Raw genomic sequence first — 19478 nt, forward strand, 5'->3', positions numbered from 1 at the left:
AATCCTCATCTAAACAGAGATGGTGTCAGTGGGAGACTTTAATCCTCATCTAAACAGAGATGGTGTCAGTGGGAGACTTTCATCCTCATCTAAACAGATATGGTGTCAGTGGGAGACTTTAATCCTCATCTAAACAGAGATGGTGTCAGTGGGAGACTTTAATCCTCATCTAAACAGAGATGGTGTCAATGGGAGACTTTAATCCTCATCTAAACAGAGATGGTGTCAGTGGGAGACTTTAATCCTCATCTAAACAGATATGGTGTCAGTGGAAGACTTTAATCCTCATCTAAACAGAGATGGTGTCGGTGGGAGACTTTAATCCTCATCTAAACAGAGATGGTGTCAGTGGGAGACTTTAATCCTCATGTAAACAGAGATGGTGTCAGTGGGAGACTTGCATCCTCATCTAAACAGAGATGGTGTCAGTGGGAGACTTTAATCCTCATCTAAACAGCGATGGTGTCAGTATGAGACTCATCCTCATCTAAACAGAGACGGTGTCAGTGGGAGACTTGCATCCTCATCTAAACAGAGATGGTGTCAGTGGGAGACTTTAATCCTCATCTAAACAGCGATGGTGTCAGTATGAGACTCATCCTCATCTAAACAGAGATGGTGTCAGTGGGAGACTTTAATCCTCATCTAAACAGAGATGGTGTCAGTGGGAGACTTTAATCCTCATCTAAACAGAGATGGTGTCAGTGGGAGGCTTTAATCCTCATCTAAACAGAGATGGTGTCAGTGGGAGGCTTTAATCCTCATCTAAACAGAGATGGTGTCAGTGGGAGGCTTTCCACCTTACAAATAGTATTACATTACATGGACTTAATAGGAATGCCTGTTCTAATACATTTACTTATTTTTTCCCCTTCCTCTCATCTTTTATTCAAATTCTGAATGTCTAAGATATCTTTATGTATTTGTTGAAAGAGCAAACTGGGATCCCCACCATGGGGGAATGTATGTGGTTCCATAGACGATACCATTATCACTGGACCAGACTTTGGACCCAGTAATTCTACTTCTATGCCCTCACCCGTCCTCTCTCCATCTCCTTGGTGGTCATGACAATGACGTGTGTGTTTTCCTGGTAGACCATCTTCCAGAAGTCCACCACCGTGTTCTGAAGGCAGCCCTGGGTGGCGATGAACACCTTGCCCTCCTCCACGTGGCGGCCCTCTTCATGCATACTCTGGGCGAGAGAAACATACAGTACTTAATTAATTTCATGTCTTCATTCATGATGAACAGATGAACATTGGTAACCTGGTGGTGGTTCAGTCTGTTTGTGCTTTAACCAACTCCTCACTGTGTGTGTTAGTTCATTTTCATGCCAAACATAGAAGAGTTGGCTACGACAGCACATAGGCTACAGTATGGGAGCAGGCCATTCACACCCTCTGCTTTGACACTCCAAATGGAGCTCAGGTGCATCCAATTTCCTTTGATCATCCTTGAGATGGCACTACAACTTGGAGTCCACCTGTGGCCAATTAAATTGTTTGGACAGGATTTAAAAAGAAACACCTATCTCTATAAGGTTCCACAGTTGACAGTGCATGTCAGAGCAGACATTATACCATGAAGTGCAAGGAACCCTCCGTAGAGCTCTGAGATAATTGTGTTGAGGCATACAATACCAGTCAAAAGTTTGGACACACCTCCTCATTCAAGGGTTTTACTTTATTTGTACTATTTCCTACATTATAGAATAATACTGAAGACATCAAAGCTATGAAATAAGACATGGAATCATGTAGTAACCAAAAAAAAGTGTTAAACAAAACCAAATGTATTTTCTATTTGAGATTCTTCAAAGTAGCCACCCTTTGCCTTGACAGCCTTTGCACACTCTTGGCATTCACTAAATCAGCCTCACCTGGAATGTTTTTCAAATGGTCTTGAAGGAGTTCCCACATATTGCTGAGCACTTGTTGGCTGCTTTTCCTTCACTCTGCGGTCCAAATCATACCAAACCATCTCAGTTGAGTTGAGGTCGGGGGATTGTGGAGGTCAGGTTATCTGATGCAGCACTCTATCACTCTCATTCTTGGTAAAATAGCCCTTACACAGCCTGGAGGTGTGTTGGGTCATTGTCCTGTTGAAAAACACATGATAGTCCCACTAAGCTCAACCCAGATGGGATGACGTGTCACTGCAGAATGATGTGGTTGCCATGCTGGTTAAGTGTGCCTTGACTTCTAAATAAAATCACAGACAGTGTCACCAGCAAATGCACCCCCACGCCATCACACCTCCTCCATGCTTCACGGTGGGAACCACACATGCAGAGATCATCCGTTCACCTACTCTGCGTCTCAAAGACACAGCGGTAGGAACCAAACATCTCAAATTTGGACTCATCAGACCAAAGGACAGATTTCCACCGGTCTAATGTACATTGCTCGTGTTTCTTGGCCCAAGCAAGTCTCTTCTTCATATTGGTGTTCTTTAGTAGTGGTTTCTTTGCAGCAATTTGACCATAAAGGCCTGATTCACACAGTCTCCTCTGAACAGTTGATTTTGAGATGTGTATGTTACTTGAACTCTGTGAAGCATTTATTTGGGCTGCAATTTCTGAGGCTGGTAAATCTGTGAACTTATCCTCTGCAGCAGAGGTAACTCTGGGTCTTCCTTTCCTGTGGCAGTCCTCATGAGAGACAGTTTCATCATAGCGCAGATTTTTTTTGCGACTGAACTTGGGAAAAAAAAATCTACGTTTTTGTAATGTTCCAGATTGACTGACCTTCGTGTCTTAAAGTAACAGACTGTTGTTTTTCTTTGCTTATTTGAGCTGTTCTTGCCATAATATGGACTTGGTCTTTTACCAAATAGAGCCATCTTCTGTATACCACCCCTACCTTGTCACAACACAACTGATTGGCTCAAATGCATTAAGTTAAGAAAATCCACAAATGAACTTTTAACAAGGCAACCTGTTCCTCGAAATGCATTCCAGGTGACTACCTTGTGAAGCTGGTTGAGAGAATGCAAAGCTGTCATCAAGGCAAAGGGTTGCTACTTTGAAGAATCTAAAATATATTTTGATTTGTTCAACACTTTGGTTACTAAATGATTCCATGTGTTATTTCAAAGTTTTGATGACTTCACTATTATTCTACAATGTAGAAAATAGTAAAAAATAAAGTAAAACACTGGAATGAGTAGGTGCGTCCAAACTTTTGACTGGTACTGTATATCTGGGGAAGGGTATAAAAAATGGAAACTTTCCACACACCATACAAGACCACAGTGGTCTCCATCATTGGGAAACATTTGGTACTACCAAGACTGCCAAGAGCTAGCCGTCTAGCTAGCCGTCTATCTGGGAGAACATGCCAGACGGACCACAGTCTCTACAGCACTTCACCAATCAGGGCTTGATGGGAGAGTGGCCAGACGGAAGCCACTCTTGCTAAAAAGGCACATGACAGCATGCCTGGAGTTTGCAAAAAGGCATGTGAAAGACAGAGCATAAGGCAAAAGATCCTGTGGTCTGATGAGACAAAAATGTAACTCTTTGGCCTGAATGCAAATAGCTATATTTGGAGAAAACCAGACATAGCTCATTACCCATCTAACACCAACCCTACCATGAAGTATGGTGGTGCCTAGCATCATGCTATGGGAATATGGGGATGCTTTTCAGCAGCGGGAACTGGGAGACTGGTAAGTATAGAGGGAACAATGAATGGTGCCAAATACAGACAAATCCTTGATGAGAACCTACTTCGGAGTGCAAACAGACTGGGGCTGTTACAACAGGACAATGACCCATAGCCAAAGCAACGATGGAATGGCTTCAGAACAAGAATGTGAAACTTCTTGAGAGGCCCAGCTAAAGCCCAGACTTGAATCCCATTGAAAATCTGTGGAAAGACTTAAAGATTGTTGTTCACTGCCGCTCCCCATCCAATTTAACAGAGCTTGAGAAAATCTGAAAGGAAGAACATCCCTAAATCCAGATGTGCAAAGCTGAGAGACCTACCCAACACAACTCAAAGCTGGAACAGACCTCCCCAAGACAACTCAAAGATGGTACAGACCTACCCAAGACAACTCAAAGCTGGTACAGACCTATCCATGATGACTCAAAGCTAATAGACCTACCCAAGACAACTCAAAGCTGATACAGACCTACCCATGATGACTCAAAGCTAATAGACCAAACAAGACAACTCAAAGCTGAGAGACCTACCCAACACAACTCAAAGCTGGAACAGACCTACCCAAGACAACTCAAAGCTGGTACAGACCTACCCAACACAACTCAAAGCTGGAACAGACCTACCCAAGACAACTCAAAGCTGGTACAGACCTATCCATGATGACTCAAAGCTAATAGACCTACCCAAGACAACTCAAAGCTGATACAGACCTACCCATGATGACTTAAAGCTGGTACAGACCTACCCAAGACAACTCAAAGCTGACAGACCTACCCAAGACAACTCAAAGCTGACAGACATTCCCAAGACAACTCGAAGCTGATAGACCTACCCAAGACAACTCAAAGCTGACAGACCTACCCAAGACAACTCAAAGCTGACAGATCTTCCCAAGATAACTCAAAGCTGATACAGACATACCTATGATGACTCAAAGCTAATAGACCTACCCAATACAACTCAAAGCTAATAGACCTACCCAAGACAACTTAAAGCAGATAGACCTACCCAATACAACTCAAAGCTGATAGACCTACCCAAGACAACTCAAAGCTGTAATCACCACCAAAGGTGCTTCTACAAAGTATTGACTCAGAGGTGCAAATACTTACGTAAATGAGATATTTCTGTATTTCATTCAATACATTTGATAAAAATAAAAAAAAAATTAAACTATTTTCACTTTGTCATTATGGGGTATTGTGGGTGAGAAAATAAAAATATTTAATCAATTTTGAATTCAGGCTGTATGTAACACAACAAAATGTGGAATAAGTCAAGGGGTATGAATACTTTCTGAAAGCATTGTAAGTGTTAGGGGCAAATCAAATCAAATTCAAGCAAAATGTTCACTTTTCTACTCGGGCCGGCACCCGTGTCTTAGTGGACCAAGGCTGGACCTGCTCTCGCTTGGGGTCAAAGCCAGGTCACTGGTACTTTTCAGCTGTCATTTACATAACAATAGCTAACTGTGAACTTTAACACCTTCTAACAAAGCAACTGTTTTGATTATGCAGAGGTTGTTGATTCTGCTCTTCACAAGTCCTCACTGTCAGCCCTAGCTATTGAAACAATTTCCCAAGTATAACATAAGGGTGTATACACTAGTGTAACAGTCGAAAAGCAGAATTAGTCATGCATTGATGTCAATGGGAGATTAAGGGAACATTTGATTAAAATGGAAGTTAGGATTCACCCCTAAATGCAATTATTCCACTCACACTTCCAGAACTCACTCTGATGTAGTTGGCATTGATGTAGTCGGAGCCAGGCACATCTGTGTCTGCTTCCCTGATCTCCACCCGTGTGGTGTCAACTGGAACACAGATAGACCGGGATTAGGGTCATTGGTCACACACACTGGGAGGTATTGTAGACAGGAGGTTCAGGTCGATATCTCACTCACAAGGGAGGATGTTCTTGTATCTGTTTTTACTCTTGTTCTCTGCTCTCTGCCCTTCTTTCCTGGGGTAAAGGAGCTTACACTCCTGCTGCTGTAGCACCTGAGAGAAGAGAACAAGGTGAGAGAAAGTCAGACAGAGGCAGTATATGAAATGGCAATCCCTATTGGCAATCTAGTGCAATACTTTTGACCAAAGTCTAGGAAGTCATTTTGGAGTGAAGAGTCTAATCTGAGCCATAAAAAAATCCCTTACACCCAGGTATTCCAAATGGCACCATATGTGCCAAGATATAGTGCACTACCTTTGATCAGGGCCCATAACCAGACTATGACAGGAACCAGTGGTGACCATCTTAGAGTTAACAATAATGTGCTGTGTGTTGTCCTTCAGGAAATGCCTCATGAACATACTGGATTTACATCACCCAGACGAGCTTCAATGCCATACAACTCTCCTTCCATGGCCTCCAACTGCTCTTAAACGCTAGCAAAACTAAATGCATGCTCTTCAACCGATCGCTGCCCGCACCCACCCGCCCGTCCAGCATCACTATTCTGGATGGTTCTGACTTAGAATATGTGGACAACTACAAATACCTAGGTGTCTGGTTAGACTGTAAACTCTCCTTCCAGACTCACATTAAGCATCTCCACTCCAAAATTAAATCTAGAATCGGCTTCCTATTTCGCAAAACAAAGCATCTTATGCTGCCAAACATACCCTCGTAAAACTGACTATCCTACCGATCCTTGACTTCGGCGATGTCGTTTACAAAATAGCCTCCAATAATCTACTCAGCAAATTGGATGCAGTCTATCACAGTGTCATCCATTTTGTCACCAAAGCCCCATATACTACCCACCACTTCGACCTGTATGCTCTAGTTGGCTGTCCCTCGCTTCATATTCGTCGCCAGACCCACTGGCTTCAAGTCATCTATAAGTATTTGCTAGATAAAGCCCCGCCTTATCTCAGCTCACTGGTCACCATAGCAGAACCCACCCGTAGCACGAGCTCCAGCAGGTATATTTCATTGGTCACCCCCAAAGCCAACTCCTCCTTTGGCCGCCTTTCCTTACAGTTTTCTGCTGCCAATGACTGTAACGAATTGCTGAAAATCACTGAAGCTGGAGACTTATATCTGCCTCACTAACTTTAAGCATCAGCTGTCATCAGCGATCATTGCACCTGTACATAACCCATCTGTAAATAGTTCAACCAACTACCTCATCCCCATATTGTTTTTTTTTTTGCTCCTTTGCACCCCAGTATCTCTGCTTGTACATTCATCTTCTGCACATCTATCACTCCAGTGTTTAATTGCTAAATTGTAATTATTTCGCCACTATGGCATATTTATTTCCTTACCTCCCTAATCTTACTAAATATGCACACACTGTATATAGACTTTTCTATTGTGTTATTGACTGTACGTTTGTTTATCCCATGTGTAACTGTGGTGTTTGTTTCGCACTGATTTACTTTATCTTGGCCAGGTCGCAGTTGTAGATGAGAACTTGTTCTCAACTTGTCTACATGGTTAAATAAAGGTGAAATAAAAAAAATATTTAAAAAAATTATCTTGATCTTGACTTTCATGTTTTGGAATATTAGGTGTGATTTACAATTTTTTAAATACACTGGCGGTAATGATGATACCACCATTCTTGTACCTCAAACTCTTCCCAGAATCCCTGTTTGGGCTTCTCTGAGTTGTCTGCCACTTTGTTTAGTTCCTTCACCCTGTTCTCAATGTTGGCTGCATTTATCCTGGTGGCATTGAAGGGCTTCCGTTGGGAAAGGAAGAGCAAAACGTTAACTCCATGGATGATCATATGATCCACCCTTCACATTAAATGATATTACTAATATAGAATTTGCAGCTCATCCATACTTGGAATGACACATAATTAATATACTTAACACATCTGGTTTTATCAGAGTAGAACATAAAAATGGCAGTACAACATTGTTTCATGTGCGGCTGTCTGAATGCACTGGTTCAGTCTCTCACCTGTTTGAGGTGAACAACAATTCCACTCTTCTCCACCATGGGGTTCTTCTTGTAGTGATCCACCAGGTCAGCCAGCGTGTCAAACCTCTCTCCTCCACCTACGTCATACTTCCCATCCTGCTAGAAACACACAAAAACTAATGTTGTTTGTTTGCCCTTCTAGCTGGACAGTTAGCTTGCCTACAAGCCTGCTATCCCAGCCTGCCATCCCTGCTATCTAGCCGGATAGACCCTAGCCTGCCTGCTAGCTTACTAGCCCTACAAGCATACTAGTCCTTACTAGCTGGTCATGGCTAGAAGGGATGCAGCTAATGTCAAATTGATGTCAAAAGTTGCATGTTTGAGTCGCATCGGGGAGCATTTTGGCATTTTCATTAACCCTAACCCTCTTCCCTAACTTTAACCTAATTCTCCTAACCTGCTACGGTAATTATCCTAACATCTAAGATCCACCACCATATGGTGTTATTTTCTGCTCAAGCATTCTCATTTCGACACCAAACCCACCACAAGAGCCCCACGACCAGTGGATGGAAATTGCCACATAACATTAAAGATCCACCACCATATTTTACAGTAGGTATGGGGTTCTTTTTTCCTTATGCATTCTCATTTCAACACCAAACCCACCCCTGGTGTGAGTGGCCAAAGAGCTCTTTTTTCATGTCATCCAACAAATATAAAACACCTGGGGTTTGCTAAAATGCATTGGCACAGGTGCTTTGGTCAGATGACATGAAAATAGAGCTCTTTGGCCACTCACACCAGGGGTGGGTTTGGCGTTGAAATGAGAATGCATAAGCAGAAAAGAACCCCATACCTACTGTAAAATATGGTGTGGATCTTTAATGTTATGTGGCAATTTCCGTCCACTGGTCGTGGGGCTCTTGTTTAAGGTCAACGGCATCATGAACTTTACCCAGTACCAGAACATTTTAGCCAAAAACCTGGTTGACTCTGCCGGGAAGCTGAAGCCTGGCCGCAAGTGGATCTTCCAGCAAGACAATAACCCCAAGCACACATCAAAATAAACAAAGACATTTTTAATTGGCCACAAAATATATATTTTTTGCAATGGCCATCTCAGTCACCTGCGGTTTGAATTGAAGAGGGCTATCCATAAGAACAGACTAAGTATATCAAGGATCTGGAAGGATTCTGTAAGGAGGAATGGTCTAAAATACCTCTGAATGTGTTTAACTCATAAAACATTTTAGAAAAGGGCTCAGTGCCGTTATCCTCACATTGTGAGGTTATTGAAAGGTTTTGAAACAGAGGTGTCAATTATTTTGACCCCTACCTTTGAGAAAAAAAGTATTACTTGTTAAACAAAATCTATTTCTCTGAGCAATTGTATTAGTATACAATAGTAGAACTTCAAAAAATGTTGAGCATACAATATAGCTCAGTAGTTGGATTACTTATTATATACAACGTTTTTTTTTTTGCTCATCTTTATCAAGGATGTCAATCATTTCAGACCCCACTGTACATGTAAAGGCCCTATCTGGTCTTACCTGGTGGCGAATCATGACATGGGTGACCTTGGTCTTGCGGTCTACGTTCTCGTGCTTCTCCTCGTTGGTGAGGACAGAGAGCACAAAGTCACCTGGTTTGCTCTGGCTCTCCCGTACCAGGAAACTGCCAGGCTTGCCCTTGTCCATGAGCAGCTTCTCAGCGTCGCGCCCAGAGAGGTGCCCGTGGTACCACCTAGTGTAGATCGGTAGACAATTTATGACTATTATGTTTGAAAATACTAATACTATTAAAAAGCAATGAAGAATTGGGAAATGGAAATCACCCCAACTCCGCCGTTTACGTGTAATTGTTTACATAAGAAATTGAAAAATGTGGGTGTTTCTGAATGTGTGAGTTTGCACGTGATGGTGTTTACAAAGAAATCCGAATTGTGTGTGTTTGTGTGTTTCTCTGTATGAGAGCTTGCATATGTAAATGTGTTGGAGGTTCCGGCAAGAGCGCTCAGCTGGTGTTTCATGGAGAAACCATCCTCAACAGGGATCACACGTTGTTTTTGGAGCTTGATACAAACTGATACACTGTGTGTTACAATGTGTAGAGACAGAAATGCCAGCATAGATATGTTTGAAGATTATAACAGGGTCTGTGTGTGTGTGTGTGAATTTTATTGTAAATGTTGTGTCTGTGGTTGTTTTCATTTGTGTGTGTGTGCAGCCATCTGTGTGCATGCATGTGACTGTGCGTGCGTGTGTGTACGTACCTCTCGGAGGTTGGGTCCTTACAGTTGAGTGGGTACTTGAGCTCGATGACGTCTCCGTTCCTCTCTCTGAGAAGGTCGTGCTGCTCTGTGTAGTACTGCACCAGCTCTGCCAGCGTGGCAAACTTCTCCCCTCCATACAGGTCGTAGTAGTCCCCTGAATTCTGGATCTTAATGTGGGTGACCTCATTGTTCCGCCTGACACACACACACACAGAGGAGAGCGGTTGGAGTCAGGGTTAGTCATAGTGCACATTGTTCAGATAGATCACTATATATTATGTAACAGGTGCACCCTGCAGCATGTAGCAGAGGTTAGGTTCAAATCAAATCAAATCAAATTTGATTTGTCACATACACATGGTTAGCAGATGTTAATGCGAGTGTAGCGAAATGCTTGTGCTTCTAGTTCCGACAATGCAGTAATAACCAACAAGTAATCTAGCTAACAATTCCAAAACTACTACCTTATAGACACAAGTGTAAGGGGATAAAGAATATGCACATAAAGATATATGAATGAGTGATGGTACAGAGCGGCATAGGCAAGATACAGTAGATGGTATTGAGTGCAGTATATACATATGAGATGAGTATGTAAACAAAGTGGCATAGTTAAAGTGGCTAGTGATACATGTATTACATAAAGATGCCGTAGATGATATAGAGTACAGTATATACGTATACATATGAGATGAATAATGTAGGGTTGGTAAACATTATATTAGGTAGCAGTGTTTAAAGTGGCTAGTGATATATTTTACATCATTTCCCATCAATTCCCATTATTAAAGTGGCTGGAGTTGAGTCAGTGTGTTGGCAGCAGCCACTCAATGTTAGTGGTGGCTGTTTAACAGTCTGATGGCCTTGAGATAGAAGCTGTTTTTCAGTCTCTCGGTCCCAGCTTTGATGCACCTGTACTGACCTCGCCTTCTGGATGATAGCGGGGTGAACAGGCAGTGGTTGTTGTCCTTGATGATCTTTATGGCCTTCCTGTGACATCGGGTGGTGTAGGTGTCCTGGAGGGCAGGTAGTTTGCCCCCGGTGATGCGTTGTGCAGACCTCACTACCCTCTGGAGAGCCTTACGGTTGTGGGCGGAGCAGTTGCCGTACCAGGCGGTGATACAGCCCGACAGCCTACCACTGTTGTGTCGTCCGCAAACTTGATGATTGAGTTGGAGGCGTGTGTGGCCACGCAGTCGAGGGTGAACAGGGATGGGTTAGGGCAGTGTGCAGTGTGGTTGAGATTGCATCGTCTGTGGACCTATTTGGGCTTTTCATCGAGTAGACTTCATTGCACACTGCTGAGGAAAATAATTGTCTTTGGAAACCGACGCCTGTTTGACAACAGCTGATAATGTCACGTCCTGACCTTAGTTCCTTTTTTATGTCTCTATTTTAGTTTGGTCAGGGCGTGAGTTGGGGTGGGCATTCTATGTTTTTGTTCTAGGTTTTGTATTTCTGTGTTTGGCCTGATATCAAGCGCATAGTGTCGCCAGTACGTGCTCATAGCCCGGTGCGCTATAGGCCAGCCCCCAAGTCAATGCGAGAGTGGTCATCAAGCCAGGGCGTGTTGTGCCAGCTCAGCGTGTTTGGTCTCCGGTACGCCGTTTCGGCCCAGAGTATCCTGCGCCGGCGCTGCGTGCTGTGTCTCCAGGGCGCTGGGAGGATGCAGTGTCGGGCGAATGTGGGGATTGAGCCTAAAGGAGAAGTGTGAGTGGTAAGCACCAGAACTCCAGTGCTCCCCCACAGCCCGGTCCATCCAGTGCCTCCTCCACACACCAGGCTCCTGTAGGTCTCCCCAGCCTGGTGGGTCCTGTTGGCAGCCCCACGCACCAGGCTGTCTCTCCGTCTCCTCACTCCAGGTTCTCCCGCCTGTCCGGCGCTTCCAGAGTCTCCCTCCTGTCAGGAGCTGCCAAAGCCGCCCATCAGACAGGAGCCGCCGGAGCCGCCCGTCAGTCAGGAGCCGCCGGAGACACCTGTCACTACGGAGCCGCCCTTCACTCCGGTGCTGCCGGAGTTTCCCGTCTATTCGGGGCCCGCTGTAAGGGTCCACAGTCCGAGGTCTGCGGCGAGGGTCGCCACTCCAAAGGCGCCGTTTAAGTGGGCCAAGACTAAGGTGGAGTGGGGTCCACGTCCCGCGCTAGAGCCGCCACTGCGGACAGATGCCCACCCAGACCCTGCCCTATGGGTTTAGGTTTTGCGGCCGGAGTCCGCACCTTTGGGGGGGAGGTACTGTCACGTCTTGACCTTATTTCCTTTTTCATGTCTCTATTTTAGTTTGGTCTGGGCATGAGTTGGGGTGGGCATTCTATGTGTTGTTCTATGTTTTTGTATTTCAGTGTTTAGCCTGGAATGGTTCCCAATCAGAGGTAGCTGTTTATCGTTGTCTCTGATTGAGAACCATACTTAGGCAGCCTGTTTTCTGTTTTGTGTTTCTACACCTGACAGGACTGTTTGGTTTTCGTTCATTCTCTTGTTATTTTGTTTTGTGTTCAGTTTAAATAAAATTGAACACTTACCATGCTGCGCATTGGTCCGATCCTTCATACTCCTCGTCAGATGAGGAGGAAAACCGTAATCAGCTGAGGGGACACGCTTTACCAAAATGCAATTGTGCATTAGATGAGGCATTCTCAGTAGGATGAGCCTAGTATCCTGATATTTGTTGCTTACTGCATTTGTTTTTACTGAACAGTATGTAGTACGATTAGTACACAGTATGCCTTTCTTATAGACAAATGCCCAAATCGCCCTCTAGTGGCTTCATGGGTGGAATGCTATTAATATTTTTAGTTTTATAATTAAATCAACATTATTTCCAAAAACCCTCTGGAAAGCCCATGTTTGTTTCTATGTCAAACATTTGTGTTATATTTCAGACTTATGTGACGTACAATACCAGTCAAAAGTTTGGACACACCTACTGATTCAAGGGCTTTTCTTTATTTGTACTATTTTCTACATTGTAGAATTATAGAGAAGACACATAACACATATGGAATCATGTAGTAACCAACAACAACAAAAAAGTTAAACAAAACCAAATATATGTGAGATTCTTCAAAGTTGCCACCCTTTGCCTTGATCACAGCTTTGCACACTCTTGGCATTCAACCAGCTTCATGAGAAATGCTTTTCCAACAGTCCTGAAGGAGCTCCCACATGTGCTGAGCACTTGTTGGCTGCTGTTCCTTCACTCTGCGGTTCAACTCATCTCAATTGGGTTGAGGTCAGGTGATTGTGTAGGCCAGGTCATCTGATGCAGCACTCCATCACTCTCCTTCTTGATCAAATTGCCCTTACAAAGCCTGGAGGTGTGTTGGGTCATTGTCCTGTTGAAAAACAAATGATAGTGGGACTAAGTGCTTACCAGAAGGGATGGTGTATCGGAAGGGATGGTGTATCGCTGCAGAATGCTGTGGTAGCCATGCTGCTTAAGCATACATTTAAAATAATCAGCGTCACCACAGCATACAATCACACCTCCTCCTTGCTTCACAGTGGGAACCACACATGCAGAGATTTTCCGTTCAACTCTGTGTCTCATAAAGGCGGTTGGAAACAAAAATCTCAAATTTGGAAATCACACCAAAAGGACAGATTTACACCGGTCTAATGTCCATTGCTCGTGTTTCCTGGCCCAAGCAAGTCTCTTCTTATTGCGGTCCTGTAGTAGTGGTTTCTTTGCTTCAATTCGACCAAGAAGGCCTGATTCACAGTCTCATCAGAACAGTTGATGTTGCGATGTGTCTGTTACTTGAACACTGAAGCATTTATTTGGTTGTAATTTCTGATGCTAGTACTGTTCTTGAAATGACCAAATAGGGCTATCTTCTGTATACCACCCTTATCTTTTTTGTGTGTCTCAAATGCATTAAGGAAAGAAATTCCACAAATGAACTTTTAACAAGGCACACCTGGTAATTGAAATGCATTCCAGATGACTACCTCATGGAGCTGGTTGAGAGAATGCCAAGAGTGTGCAAAGCTGTCAAGGCAAAGGGTGGCTACTTTAAAGAATCTCAAATATATTTTGATTTGTTAAAACTTTTTGGGTTAGTAGATGATTTCATAGTTTAAGTCTTCACTATTATATAGTAAATATAAAGAAAAACCCTGGAAAGAGTAGGTGTGTCCAAACCTTTGACTGGTACTGTATACAAAGTGCAAAATTGGGATGCAAACTCATGAGAGCATCAGCTGTTCCGGGCGACTGTGTGATCACGCTCTCCGCAACCGATGTAAGTAAGACCTTTAAACAAGTCAACATTCACATGGGCTGACCAACTAGCAAGTGTCTTCACTAACATTGTCAACCTCTCCCTGTCTGAGTCTGTAATACCAACATGTTTCAAGCAGACCACCATAGTCCCTGTTCCCAAGAACACTAGTGTAACCTGCCTAAATGACTACCGACCTGTAGCACTCACATCTGTGTGCCATGAAGTGCTTTGAAAGGCTGGTCATGGCTCCCATCTACACCACTATCATAGAAACTCTAGATCCACTCCAATTTGCATACAACCTTAATTAACAGATAATGATCTCTACTGCCCACCACACTGCCCTTTCCCACCTGGACAAAAGGAACACCTACTGTATGTGAGAATGCTATTCATTGACTACAGCTCAGCGTTCAACACTGAGGACCCTGGGACTAAACACCTCCCTCTGCAAATGGATCCTGGACTTCCTGACGGGCCGCCCCCAAGTGGTAAGGGTAGGTAACAACACGTCCGCCATGCTGATCTTCAACACGGGGGCCCCTCAGGGGTGCGTGGTCAGTCCCCTCCTGTACTCCCTGTTCACTCATGACTGCACGGCCAGGCTTGACTCCAACACCAGCATTAAGTTTGCAGATGACACAACAATGGTAGGCCTGATCACAGACAACGACGAGGCAGCCTATAGGGAGGAGGTCAGAGACCTGGCAGTTTGGTGCCAGGACAACAACTGCTTCTTCAACGTGATCAAGACAAAGGAGATGATTGTGGACTACAGGAAAAGGAGGACCGAGCACGCCCCCATTCTCATCGACAGGGCTGTAGTGGAGCAGGTTAAGATCTTCAAGTTCCTTGGTGTCCACATCACCAACAAACCAACATGGTCCAAGCACACCAAGACAGTCGTGAAGAGGGCATGACAAAACCTATTACCCTTCAGGAGACTGAAAATATGATGGTTCATCAGATCCCCAAAAGGTTCTACAGCTGCGAGAGAGCATCCCTGCCTAGAATGGTAACTGCTCGGCTTCCGACCTCAAGGTACAACAGAGGGTAGTGCGTACGGCCCCGTACATCACTTGGGCCAAGCTTCCTGCATCCAGGACCTCTATACCAGGCAGTGTCAGAGGATGGCCCTAAAAAGACTCCAGCCACCCTAGTCATAGACTGTTATATCTGCTACCGCATGGCAAGCAGTACCGGAGAGCCAAGTCTAGGTCCAAGAGGCTTCCAAACAGCTTCTATCCCCAATCAAACGGCTACCCAAACTATTTGCATTGCCCCCCCCATATTTTACACTGCTGCTACTCTCAGTCGTCATCTATGCATAGTCGTTTTAATATCTCTACCTATATGTACATATTACCTTGACAAACTAGTGTCCCCACACTCATTGACCAGTACCCCCTGTATATAGCCTCACCATTGTTATTTTACTGCTGCTCTTTAATTATTTGTTACTTGAAATGTTTTGGGTATTTTATTTTTTTATACTGCATTGTTGGTTAGGGCTTGTATTCAGCCAGAGTGTTTGTGTTCATGCACATGTCTGCGCGTGCCAGAACAGAGCAAGAGAAAACATCACGAAAACCCACATGAAAATAACAGGTTGATGTGGTCCGCGGTACCGTGAATACCCAATCATTTCTGCACAGGAGTAAGAACAACCTTATCAGACAAGATTATTCCTTTATAATACCCTGTTGATTTTGAGTGAGTATTTGTTTGTGTTCATGTACATGTCTGTCACGTTCTGACCTTAGTTCCTTTGTTTTGTCTTTGTTTATATGGTCAGGGCGTGAGTTGGTGTGGGCACTCTGTTTGTTTTTCTATGTTTGGTTTATGTGTTCGGCCTAGTACGGTTCTCAATCAGAGGCAGGTGTTGTTAGTTGTCTCTGATTGAGAATCATACTTAGGTAGCCTTTTTCCACCTTTGTTTTGTGGGTGTTTATTTTCTGTTGGGCACAGCCGGGTGAATATCACCGCCCCAAGGCTGAGCTGGAGGCAGCGAAAGCCGAGAGGCGGTGGTATGAGGAGGCAGCATGGCAGCGCGGCTGGAAGCCCGAGAGGCAGCCCCAAACATTTATTGGGGGTGGGCACACGGGGAGTGTGGCGAAGGCAGGTAGGAGACCTGCGCCAACTTCCCTTGCTTACCGGAGAGAGAGAGGGACCGGGCAGGCACCGTGTTATGCGGTGGAGCGCACGGTGTCCCCGGTACATGTGCATAGCTGGTGCGGTACATTCCAGCTCTTCGTATCGGCCGGGCTAGAGTGGGCATCGAGCCAGGTGCCATGAAGCCGGGCCGGCGTACATGGCACCAGCCTTACGCATGTTGTCCCCGGTTCGCCAGCACAGCCCAGTGCGGGCTATTCCACCTCGCCGCACTGGCCTGGCTACGGGGAGCATTCAACTAGGTAAGGTTGGGCCTTAGTTCCTTTGTTTTGTCTTTGTTTATATGGTCAGGGCGTGAGTTGGGGTGGGCAGTCTGTTTGTTTTTCTATGTTTGGTTTCTGTGTTCGGCCTAGTATGGTTCTCAATCAGAGGCAGGTGTCGTTAGTTGTCACTGATTGAGAATCATACTTAGGTAGCCTTTTTCCACCTGTGTTTTGTGGGTGTTTATTTTCTGTTCTGTGTTTTGTTGCACTGTTCAGGATTGTTCGTTTGTCGTGTATTGTTTTGTTTCAGTGTTCATTAAAACCGTTTTAATATTAACACGCTGCACCTTGGTCCTCCTCTTTTTCTCCCGACGACGATCCTTACAATTTCTGAGATTATTCCTTTATAATACCATGTTGAGTTTGAGTGAGTATTTGAGAGCAACTGGTTTTCACTAAATGCAGATGGCCAGGGAGCACAGATAAGGTCAAAAAACAGTCTGACACTTTTCAAAATACACAGCCACAAAGAGACACAATGTCACAAACACATAGCATGCTAAACCTGAAACATTCTTATCAGCATGGAAACAAGAAGTGAAAAATTAGGCCTAGTTGAAGATAGTACTTTCTTTTTCCATTTCCAGTGAAAATTTCAGAGCAATATTTGTCTGCAGCAAAAGGCCGAACCAATGCACAAACATGCACTTTGTCTTAGTACATCTACACATGTACAAGTCGGTTTTTGAGCCTGCAGCAAACCACAACTCCCACTCCACACACTTTTACAAAAAAGATCATGCTGTTGCTAGCGATCTAACTCAGGAAGAAAAGTGACATAACTGCACATTATGCTATCTGCTATCTAGCTTTAATGCAATTAGCTAGCCCTCTCTCTGCAAATTGATGATCAAGTAACAGTCATATAAAGTGGAACAAATCCTATTCCCTCCCTCTCATCCATCTTTCTCTCCTATAAACCTGCATTCTCTCCTTCCCTCCCTCTCATCCATCTTTCGCTCCTATAAACCTGCATTCTCTCCTTCCCTGTAATTGTGTTATGAATGTTTGAGTGGAGCAGTATGCCTCCCTGTCTGTGGCTACTAATGGCCCGTGGCGGCTGCACTGTGTGTGTGTGTGTGTGTTTGCACCATGCTGTTTGTGGGAGTTTAACACAATTAATGACGTCGCATTGAGCCAAACATCCATCTAGATTTTACACTGCGGATGGGATAGGTCTCTTGCAGACTTGGAGACATAGCACACAATCATTGTGCCATACAGCATTCATTAAGCTGCTTTTGACCATGGCAAAATCAAGTAATGCTTTTGTACAGAGTTATGTGAATATTGTTTTTGGACATACAGTGGAGTCTTTTTTCAGATGCCTTGATAAAGCTGAGCAAAAAGACTGCATAAAATAAATACAAATATGGAGCTCAAATAAACATTTGAGCTCTATATTTGTATTTATTTTATTATATATATTATTGTATATATACATATATATTATATATATAAAATAAATATATATTTGTATTTATTTTATTATATATTATTATATATATCTACAAAAGGTAGGGGTCAAATGATTGGATCCCCTGTTTTCAGTACTCCTGGATAACAACACTGAGCCTTATATAAAATAAGGTGTTATTGGAGAACACATTGGGAGGGATCTTAGACCATTCCTCCATACAGAATCCTTCCAGATCCTTGATATCCTTCCTCTGAGTTTATGGACTGTCCTCTTCAATTCAAACCACAGGTTTTCAATGGGGATCAAGTCAGGAGACTGAGGTGGCAATTGCAAAATGTAGATTTTTTTTGGTCAAATAAACAATTTATTTGTGGATTTTGACGTGTGCTTGGGATTATTGTCTTGCTGGAATATCCACTTGGGGCCAAGCTTCAGTTTCCTAGCAGAGGCAACCAGGTTTTTGGCTAAACATATCCTGGTACTTGGTAAGGAGGATGCTGTTGATCTTAACAAGGGAAGCAAAATAGCCCCATAAACATCAAAGATCTAACACTATGTTTTACAGTAGGGATGAGCAATTTCTGAAAAATGTGCATTTTTATTTTGAAGGCCAAACCCACTGCTGGTGTGCGTGACCAACGACCTCTATTTTCATGTCATCTGACAATAGCACCACCTGGAGTTTGTTAAATGGCATTGGCACTTGGATTGGACCGGTGCTATGGTCATAGAGGTCTTTGTCCGTGCACAGCAGCAGTGGGTTTGGCCTTTGAAAGAACATTGCACATGTGGGGGCTTCTGGCACAAGAACAGTCCCCACAAGAAAAAGAGTTAGGTTAAGGTTTAGAATTAGAGGTTAGGGAAAATATGATTTGCATGGGAATCAATTGTTTGGTCCCCACAGGTATAGTAAAACAAACATGTGTGAGTGAAGGACCTGTCTACCTAAAAGCCCTTCTGACTACAAGGATGGAGGCCGCTGCACTTGTTTTAATATATCTGGAGCAACATTAGGTCATCATCAATCTTCAGTGGCCCACCCATGGTTCGAGAAGAAAGAACACACAATGACACTATTTAGTGCCTCTTCCCCCCCTTTCCTTTTATCTACTGGCTTCCTATCTCTCTCTAGTTCCAAAACGTGTGTATCAAACAGGCCTTTGGACAGATTCGAACACATGTCGACATCAGAATACAGTGGGGAGAACAAGTATTTGATACACTGCCGATTTTGCAGGTTTTCCGACTTTTAGAGAGAGGTCTGTAAGTTTTATCATAGGTACATTACAACTGTGAGAGACGGAATCTGAAAAAAAAAATCCTGAAAAAAACATTGTATGATTTTTAAGTAATTAATTTGCATTTTATTGCATGACATAAATATTTGATACATCAGAAAAGCAGAACTTAATATTTGGTACAGAAATCTTTGTTTGCATGTACAGAGAAGATACGTTTCCTGTAGTTCTCGACCAGGTTTGCACACACTGCAGCAGGGATTTTGGCCCACTCCTCCGTACAGACCTTCTCCAGATCTTTCAGGTTTCGTGGCTGTCGCTGGGCAATACGGAC

General features: G+C 43.7%; 1 protein-coding gene across 7 annotated transcripts in view; it reads right to left on the reverse strand.

Moving 5' to 3' along the window:
• The window catches only part of LOC110491865 (tyrosine-protein phosphatase non-receptor type 11), a 113196-nt gene that overhangs the window by 35935 nt on the left and 57783 nt on the right, over nucleotides 1–19478 (reverse strand). For 2 of the 7 annotated variants that reach the window (XR_016487235.1, XM_021565689.3), the window contains exons 3-9: nucleotides 9829–10023; nucleotides 9107–9299; nucleotides 7590–7706; nucleotides 7249–7362; nucleotides 5578–5674; nucleotides 5408–5487; nucleotides 1040–1195 (exon numbers count right to left, since the gene is read on the reverse strand). Coding sequence is in view for 5 of the 7 variants with exons in the window: in XM_021565689.3 (XP_021421364.3) it covers nucleotides 1040–1195; nucleotides 5408–5487; nucleotides 5578–5674; nucleotides 7249–7362; nucleotides 7590–7706; nucleotides 9107–9299; nucleotides 9829–10023 (952 nt within the window). In the remaining 2 variants the exon portion in view is untranslated. Of the gene's footprint in view, nucleotides 1–1039; nucleotides 1196–5392; nucleotides 5488–5577; nucleotides 5675–7248; nucleotides 7363–7589; nucleotides 7710–9106; nucleotides 9300–9828; nucleotides 10024–19478 lie in introns of all 7 variants that reach the window. The other 5 variants (XR_016487234.1, XM_021565688.3, XM_021565686.3 and 2 more) reach the window with 3 other exon arrangements.

Source organism: Oncorhynchus mykiss, chromosome 16, assembly GCF_057628025.1.
Source record: "Oncorhynchus mykiss isolate SJ-2025 chromosome 16, ASM5762802v1, whole genome shotgun sequence".
NCBI classification, from domain to species: domain Eukaryota; kingdom Metazoa; phylum Chordata; class Actinopteri; order Salmoniformes; family Salmonidae; genus Oncorhynchus; species Oncorhynchus mykiss.